Source organism: Bufo bufo, chromosome 1 (assembly GCF_905171765.1).
Source record: "Bufo bufo chromosome 1, aBufBuf1.1, whole genome shotgun sequence".
In the NCBI taxonomy this organism is placed as follows: domain Eukaryota; kingdom Metazoa; phylum Chordata; class Amphibia; order Anura; family Bufonidae; genus Bufo; species Bufo bufo.
In genome coordinates, this window is record NC_053389.1 from 532865201 (window position 1) to 532874551 (window position 9351).

Sequence of the window (9351 nt, forward strand, 5' to 3'; positions counted from 1 at the left end):
TTTTTACCAGGTGTTTTTCAGAAGCCCAAGAAAAAAATAAAAAGCCCATAATGGTATGACTACACAAGCAGATTGTCCATGCATATTTTAATGCTGAAAAATCCCCCATTTATGAGTAAAGGATCTGGAAACAAACAAAACGCACCTAAAGATCATACTTCTTGAGTTGCTCCTTGTGTGAAATATTCTAAATCACTATTCTTAGTTTAACCCCTTAAGGACCCATGACATAGCTGTACGTCATGGGTCTGATCCCTAAACATGGCGCCCGCTCGTGCGTCTTAGCCGCGGGGTCTCTGCTATCACAGCATCTACGCAGACCAGAAACAGAAGTCGTGCGCGTCCGGTAACAGCTTTCCCCGGCTGAGATCGGGGAATCTGTTACCTTGCGCTAATTGACCGAAGCTTCAAGCAGGCTTCAGAGTCAATTAGATGTATATATCAATACAGGCCACTAGGTGGCAGCCTTGTATTGATATAGTGCAAATGAAGTCTTCCATGATGGCTATTTAGCCATCACTGAATACTATGGGCAATCAAATGATTGCCAGTTATTGTCACCCAAGGGGACTTAAAATAAGTAAAAGAAAGAAGTTTACAAATATAACAAAAAAAAAAAAAAAAAAAAAGTTAAAATCACCCCCCTTTCCTTAAAATAAAAATACTTAACCAATAAAAATAAAAAATATACACATCATGGGCATCGCCATGTGCGAAAATGCCAATACTATTAAAATATAATATTAATGTCATACGGCAAATGGCATAGCGCAAAAAAAAATAAAAACCGCCAATTTGCCATTTTTTGTCACTCCAACTACCCAATAATATAATAAAAAGTTATCAAATAGCCGCACACACTTAAAATTGGTATCACTGAAAAGAACAGATCGTCCCGCAAAAAATGAGCCCTCATACAGCCCTGTACACATAGCTACACAGAAGTAATAGGGGTCAGAACATGGTTATGAAAAAATAATAATTATTCAGTATTAAAACGCAAGAAAAATTATACAAGTGTGGTATCGTTGGAACCGTACTGACCTGGAGAATGAAGATAACAGGTCAATTTTACCACATAGTGTACAGGAGAAACAATTTAATAAAATCCTTTATCAGAATTGCATTTTTTCCTAATTCTACCCCATTTGGAATTTTTTCCCGCTCCCTACCACATGGTATGCAACTAAATGATGCCATTAGAAAGTACAACTTGTCCTGCAAAAAAATAAGCCCTCATAAGGCTATGTGAATGAAAAAAATAAAAATAAAGTTATGACTATGGGAAGGCGGGGGGTGAAACACAAAAACGCAAAAATGGAAAATCCCAGGGTATTTAAGGGGTTAACTGTTAAAAGAAAGAAATCCATTTCTTCGATGTGGTCTTGTTTTGCTATTGAAAACTGAGAAGTTACATGTTCCAGAAGATCAGCCATTCTTCCACCCCCCTCCTCTACACATACACACTATTCTGCAAAGGGATATTTCCCCCAATGTTTAATCTAAACTAGAACGCAAAAATTCACCCCAACCTGCACCCCATCAGCCGTTTACCCACTGAAAATGCAAGTGAAATTACAGACTCTGGCAGGATGAAAAGCAAGGGACACAAAGAACAAAAACATCCAGCGACTTCTCAATTCTACTGTATACTGACAGATGTTGTGCGGTAAAGCCGATGCAGGAGCTGGTCCATCTTCTGCCGTTTCCGATGATGCCATGGCGTCTGCAACAGCCTGGAAAATGCAACACATATGTTTATCATAGCAATAACCCTTAGCACTAGGGGAGAATGTAGATGACCTTTTTCTAGTACTAGCACTATGAAAAAGCTTTACAAATCTGATTAGTGGTTTCGGCATTAGGAAATATGAGTTGGGTGCGGAGCTTGCAACAGGAGATGTGCCAGTGAGGGCTCATTCACACGACCATGTTGCGGAATGCAAATTGCTTTGAGAAGGCGGATGCTTAGTATTCTAAATGCACACAGGTTTTAGGGGCTTCCTTTCAGAAAATAGGATATGGGTGTATCAGAGAGGTTAAAAATATATAGGGGTATTCCCATCTTAGATATTGAAGACATATCGCTAGGATAAGCCATTAATGTCAGATAGGTACCTGACACCCACTCCTATCTCCACAATGGGAGGGCACACCACCTCTACCTTCAGTACTATGGGACTGCTGGAAATAGTGGAGTTTGCACTCAGCTCATTTTTATTTATTTTTTACTACGATCATAGTGACAGTTTTTTTTTAAACCCTTTTCTTCCAGAATTAAGGTCAAAGTGCCATGCTCCAAACATTAAAGGGTTATTACCATCGGGACATATTTAGGCATGTCTTTTTTGGTATTGCATATGCAAGTGCCTATAAAATCTAGGAAACGCTTCAGCCCATGTTCACACGCCACAGTTTTGAAGCTGAAAAATAAATCAATCAGTCTCTGAAATCCAAGCACTTTTTTGGGGGGCAGATTTCTTTCTGAGCAACATTTTCAGATGCGTTAAAATCCTGCAAAATTGTATTTTGGCAAAACCAGCTTGCATTTGTAGAACCTTATTTCCAATTAATTGGTAGAAAAGTATGATCATGTGGCATATACTTCGCATAGAGCCCTATGAAAAGCTCATTAGGGGCGCTTTGGCTTTAGGTTATAAAGTAGGTGGTTGATTTTGCCAAGTGTACAGCCGACATGTGACAGTCACTGCACGTCTGCTGCTAAAGTCTTCAGAGCATTTACTACACGAGTGGTCGTGTGACGTGAGTGCGCAGAGAAGATGGAGGAGCTGTGGAGCGGCGCCCCTACAGGAAATGTAAGTATTGTCGCTGGGGACATGGCTAGAAGGGGGAGATGGTGGCAGTTGGCACTAGGGGGCAAGCTGGTGGCACTGGAGGGGCAGCTGGTGGCACTGGGGTGAGGAAGAGCTGAAGGCACTGGGGGATAGTGGCAGCTGGTGGCCCTGGGGGGGGGGGGAACTGATGCCCTTGGGCTGATCGCACGGGGGGAAAGGAAGGGTGTTGGGGACTGAGGGCAGGGGGTCTGATGAGTTTTTATAAAGGAAAACAGTCTATTAATGGTTTCTTATTAGATTCTCAATTAATCGTAAAAAAAATGATAGAATACTGGATTTCTAAAATAATCGTTTACTGCAGCCCTACACAGCAGAACTGCATGCGGAAAACCTGCAGCATTTACAGTAGCAGCAAAGTGGATGAGATTCTCACAAATTTCATCCACAAATTGATAAACGGTGCAGATTTTCTATCCATAGCATGTCCATGTTGCAGATCGCTGCCAGAAATGTCATCCTTTGCAATGCAGAGGATGAAATCTGCGGCAAACCCACAGCATTTCCACGCCAAACCACTGCAGAGAATCCACAGCACACCCGCTACATGTGGCATCACCCTTAGGCCTCATGCACACGGCCGTTGTTTGGGTCCGCAACCGTGCCGCTGTTTTGGCGGCTCGGATGCGGACCCCTTCACTTCAATGGGGCAGCAAAAGATGCGGACAGCACTCCGTGTGTTGTCCGCATCCATTGCTCCGTTCCGTGGCCCCGCAAAAAAAAATAGAACATGTCCTATTCTTGTCTGTTTTGCAGACAAGAATAGGCATTTCTACAATGGGCCGCCCGTTCCGTAAATTGCGGAAGGCACACGGGCGGCTTCCGTTTTTTGCGGATTCGTGGTTTGCGGACCGCAAAAAAACCTAACGGTCCTGTGCATGAGGCTTATACAGAACTTCCTATGTGTAAAGAAAAAGTAATAGAATAAGCAAATACAGCAATAGGATCCACTTACCTCCGGCAGTTGGCCGTCCTGCATTACAGAACAGATTTCTGCTTCAACCAGAAGCTTCAAATTATAACTCCACCTGCATGAACCATAAATGCTTTATTTAGTGGTTTGCATTATGTTAAATTAATAAAACATATGAATACAGTATGCCATGGTCTTCATTACACATCGGGACATATGATAAAAGCAGCGGCCATTCATGCTGTATGATAAACGCCGGTTGGGCAATCAGAGCTTTCTTTGCTCCTGCCCGGAGTAAGTGAGGGATATTTGGGCTATCTCAAGTGATTAATTGGGTCAATGCCCATCGATTACCAGTTATTACTGTTCGCTCACTTGAGCCTTAAAGGGAAATAAAATAATGTTGAGATTTTCTGTTCCGTTCAGGTAACTATTTAGTAGTCATCTTATTATCATTACAGGTAGGATCACAGTGACAGGTATCACATCTATTTAGATCACAGAGGATTCGCCATTCACAATAAGTATTATCACAGCTTATCTACTCCTTCCTGACCTCTGCACAGGTCACAGAGCTTGCTTAGAAAACTCTCCCGTAGAAGTCATTGACATCCCCTCCAAACCATTGTGTCAATGGCCCATGTGACGGCTCTCAAAGAACAGGAAGTCTAAACATATTTTAGGCCTAGAAGCCTGTGGAAAAACTGCATGATTTTAGGATTTAAAAAAAAAAATATATTGATAGGGACTTGGAATCACCAAGATTCTAAAAACATGTTTAAAGGGGTTGTGCAGCCTGTGTGTATTGATGACCTATCCACAGGATAGGTCATCAATATCTGATGGGTGGGGGTCCGACACCTGGCACCCCCGATCAGCTGTTTGAGAAGGAGGTGGCGCTCCATATGAGCACTGTAGGGGTGCCATAGTGTAATTACAAGTACTCACTTCTGAGACAACATGCAGAGTAATGAAGAGGAAGTAGTGCTCGCATGGAGCTCCACCTCTTGGCTGTAATAGTCACATGCAGTTTATGTGACATCATTTAAAAACCTTACACTGAAAGCTGCCCTGGCTATTGCAACAGTACTAGGACTCATCCCATTTCCCAAGAGGATACAGAGTCCTAGGGTCTGGATTGCAATTATCTAATTTGTCACCTCTATCAATATGCTTCTGCCCAAAACTACTGTATGTAACAGTGACCTTCAGGGGTGAACAGGGAACTTAAAGTAGCCTCATGTTGTAGGTGGGTCCAAATTGACAGAAGAATGGGCTGGGTCAGCTAGACTACAGTGCACAATATCGTCCCATGAGAACCATATATTACAGTGCGGGGAATTAAAGGTGAGAGAATGGGGGATTTGAATTCAGGAGGACATGTGCGGTCGCTGGCCGGGTACATGAGTACCAGATCACACTGTGTTATTACCGTTGAGAGCTTATTATGTACCCGGCCAAGGGTAGAGAGAAGGCGTTGGGTGGCCCCTTGCAGCATTGGCACACCAATAAATGTCCCTGTAAGATCTATGGCCAGTCCGCCCCGGTGATCTTGAACCCCGAAATCTACAGTGCACCAGTAATGGTTATCAATACCCCAAAGAGACCTGGACCACAAATCCACATATTATACGCTCACCCATCAAACTGTATAAGCCCACTTGGCAAATTCCCAGCAACCTTTTTCAAGTGGGTCCCTACGCAATGCTGCATGGTGACAAGGCAGAACATCGTTACCAATACTATGCAATCTGAACTACAAGGGTACGACCACAACGTCAGGTTCCTCCATGTAATTCTGAAAGCCAAAATCAAGAGTAGATCACAAAGGTTAATTGCGTAAGTTGCGCATTACGCAAGTTTTTTCCATGCAAATTCTTGTGCAGAAAACCTGCAGCGTCATACAGTAGCAGAAAAGGGAATGAGATTAGACCACTCATGTACGCTTTGATCTTTTTCCATCAGCGGCACGTCAATTTTCAATAGAAGGGCAGAATACGTGGCAAAATTGCATCTAAACTGCACAAAAAACCACAAGTAACACACGGATTATGTGTGGAAACGCACAGAAATTCATTTTCTGGAAGCCAGCTCACACCCCTGTGCAGTTAGCCTAAGGCCCCTTTCACACGGGCGAGTATTCCGCGCGGATGCGATGCGTGAGGTGAACGCATTGCACCCGCAGAGAATCCGGACCCATTCATTTCTATGGGGCTGTGCACATGAGCGGTGATTTTCACGCATCACTTGTGCGCTACGTGAAAATCGCAGCATGCTCCTCTTTGTGCGTTTTTCACGTAACGCAGGCCTCATAAAAATGAAGGGGGTTGCGTGAAAATCGCAAGCAAGTGCGGATGCGGTGCGATTTTCACGCACCGTTGCTAGGTGACGATCGGGATGGAGACCCGATCATTATTATTTTCCCTTATAACATGGTTATAAGGGAAAATAATAGCATTCTGAATACAGAATTCATAGTACAATAGGGCTGGAGGGGTTAAAAAAAAGAATATATATATATTTTTTAACTTACCTTAATCCACTTGTTCGCGCAGCCGGCATCTCTTCTGTCTTCTTTCTTCAGGACCTGGGTAAAGGACCTTTTGATGACATCACTGCGCTCATCACATGGTCCATCACCATGGTGATGGATCATGTGAATGACCATGTGATGAGCGTAGTGACGTCATCAAAAGGTCCTTTTCCCCACAGATGAAGACAGAAGAGATGCCGGCTGCGCGATCAAGTGGATTAAGGAGAGATATAGAGATATACATTCTTTTTTTTAACCCCTCCAGCCCTATTGTACTATGCATTCTGTATTCAGAATGCTATTATTTTCCCTTATAACCATGTTATAAGGGAAAACAATACAATTTACACAACCTTGAACCCAAACCTGAACTTCTGTTTAGAAGTTCGGTTCTGGGTACCACAGTCGGATTTTTATCACGCGCGTGCAAAACACATTGCACCCGTGCGATAAAAACTGAACAACGGAACGCAATCGCAGTCAAAACTGACTGCAATTGGGTACCTAATCGCGCGGGTTTGCCGCAATGCACCGGGACGCATCCGGACACGCTCGTGTGAAAGAGGCCTAAAGAAGAGAACGTATGAAGGACAGATACAAGGTCTACTCTTTTTTTTAATTCACTCCTGGTTTTGACTTCCAAAACTGCATTGTGAAACCTGACCCTATGGCCTCTTTCACACGAACTATACGGATTGGCTCCGGATGCGTTCAGGGTGCGTTAAGTGAAACGCACCAAGTTCAGTCAGTTTTGTCTGCAACTGCGTTCAGGTTTTTTCCGCGCTGGTGCAATGCGTTTTAATGCGTTTTTCGCGCGCGTGATAAAAAAAACTGAATGTTTACAAATAATATCTCCTAGCAACCATTAGTGAAAAACGCATTGAATCAGCACTTGCCTCCGGATGCAATGCGTTTTTTCACTGAAGCCCTAGTCACTCCTATGGGGCCAGGGCTGCGTGAAAAACACAGAATATAGAACATGCTGCGTTTTTCACGCAACGCAGAACTGATTCGTGAAAACAAAACGCTGATGTACACAGACCCATTGAAATGAATGGGTCAGGATTCAGTGCAGGTGCTATGCGTTCACGTCACACATTGCACCCGCACGGAAAACTCGCTCGTGTGAAAGGGGCCCAAGGGTAAATGCACACGATCAGGATTGCGTGCGGATTGGAGTGCCGTAAATGCGCACTGTAGGTCATGTACAATGTATTCTATGAGAATTTGAAATTATCATGCACACGATGCAGATTTTTTTCCGGGCGGATTTGACCTATGGTGCGGATTTCAATTTATTTTCCTGACCGGATTTTCTCCATTCACTTCAATGGAGGGAGGATAATCTGCATCAAATCTGCAACCAGTTGATACGGATTGACTGCACGGATTTCCCTGCGAACACCTGCGGGTTGCAATGCGGATAGTCCGCACATAAATCCTGAACGTGTGCATTTACCCTAAAGGGAGCACTCTGCCCCTGGCTGGAACACCCACTGCTTGAATTTGGCACTGGATGACTTTCCGCACGCAATGTCATCATAAGAAATCCACAACCTATCCATCCGGCGTGCCGTCAGAAAAAGTATGACCTCGCGGTTCAGCTCGCCACCTGTGGCCAAGCCATGCCTATGCACGGTGACCAATGACAACACTATTTAATAGAAAAATTGGGTGGCCACAGTTGGGCATAGCTTGGTGCATGCAGCCAGCCACACCACAGGGTGGCACCCTAAAGGCACAATTTACAGCAGCCTATATCCTTCTATACAAGCGATCTATTTACCAGGCCCTGATCGGCGGAAGGGGCAAAAAGGGACATTTCTAAGGAGGAGAAAGCGGTGACTGTCCCCGTTTCCTAGATGCCATGGTGAATGCGGCCATAGACTAGCAGGATGTGCTCACTGACAGAATACAGGCTACTTTTACAGCAGCCCCTACTCTGAGGCAGGGGGGAACCCTGGGGCCATTGTGGGGAGCTCCACACAGGTATCTGCACTCAGGCTCTTATGGCTAGAAGCTGATTAGATCCATTTTCCCTTGTGGCAAAACTTTTTCCCCCAATAGAAATGAAAGGAAGAAAATGGCTGATGTGGTAAAAAGACTATGCTCCACAACTCCAGAGAACTTTACGTGTACAGGAGAGCCTGCGGGTGTCAGGGTGTAGAACACCTGTGGCCCGCTACTGCGAGCCCGTCACCAGGAAAGCCCGGATCCATATGGAGGGTGTAGAGGCAGGAGCTGGAGCACGCAGATTAGACTCACTGAATCAGGCAGGCTGGGAGGCAGCAGATTCCTCTTCTCTCACTATGTGTGATTCCCGGGCAGGCACTAGCGCACCGCACAACATGCTGCACTAGTCATCTCTCCGGAGTGGAGCCAGGAGCGGCGGCAGCACTGTTTCATGGGACCTGTAGTCTTCTTCACACAAAGCAAGCGTCATCCTTATAAGACATATCATCTGTCTAGGACTTCAACACCCAACATGCCTAGCGGCGCAGCCTCAGCTGTGAGGGAGACTCCAGCTAGAGAAGGTGCTGTCAGCAGAACTTACAGCCAATCAGGAGGGATGCTGGGCTAGTAGAGTAAATGGGCGGGGGAGTGAATGCACGGTCACATGGGTGATGACGCTAGGAGGGTCACTGTGCGGCTGACGGCTCAGGCTACGTCCTAGTAGGCTAAAGGACCTTTGATGATGTCATCACCATGTGATCAGTCCGATGTGTGGGAGGAGTCAACGACAAGGCAATTATGGTGGTGAGACGGTAACAGGCATGGTTGCGTCTGGAAATGGGATTACGTCATCGCTTCCTGCTCTGTACCATGTCATACACATACACACACCTTTACATGACTGTGTGTATAGCTATGATGTGTGTGTATATCTGTCTGATATCTCTAACTATACACACACCTTTACATGACTGTGTGTATAGCTATGATGTGTGTGTATATCTGTCTGATATCTCTAACTATACACACACCTTTACATGACTGTGTGTATAGCTATGATATCTGTCACTATACATGCACACACCTTCACATGACGTGCT

The 9351-nt window shown here is 44.7% G+C and overlaps 1 protein-coding gene across 1 annotated transcript in view; it reads right to left on the reverse strand.

The window, feature by feature from the left end:
* TRABD (TraB domain containing) overlaps positions 1–8710 on the reverse strand; it is a 30621-nt gene extending 21911 nt beyond the window's left edge. Inside the window, exons 1-3 of the mRNA XM_040412068.1 lie at positions 8564–8710; positions 3808–3880; positions 1658–1736 (exon numbers count right to left, since the gene is read on the reverse strand). Coding sequence (XP_040268002.1) covers positions 1658–1736; positions 3808–3831 — 103 coding nt within the window. The 5' untranslated portion in view covers positions 3832–3880; positions 8564–8710. The remainder of the gene's footprint in view (positions 1–1657; positions 1737–3807; positions 3881–8563) is intronic.
* Between the last annotated feature and the right edge of the window lie 641 nt (positions 8711–9351).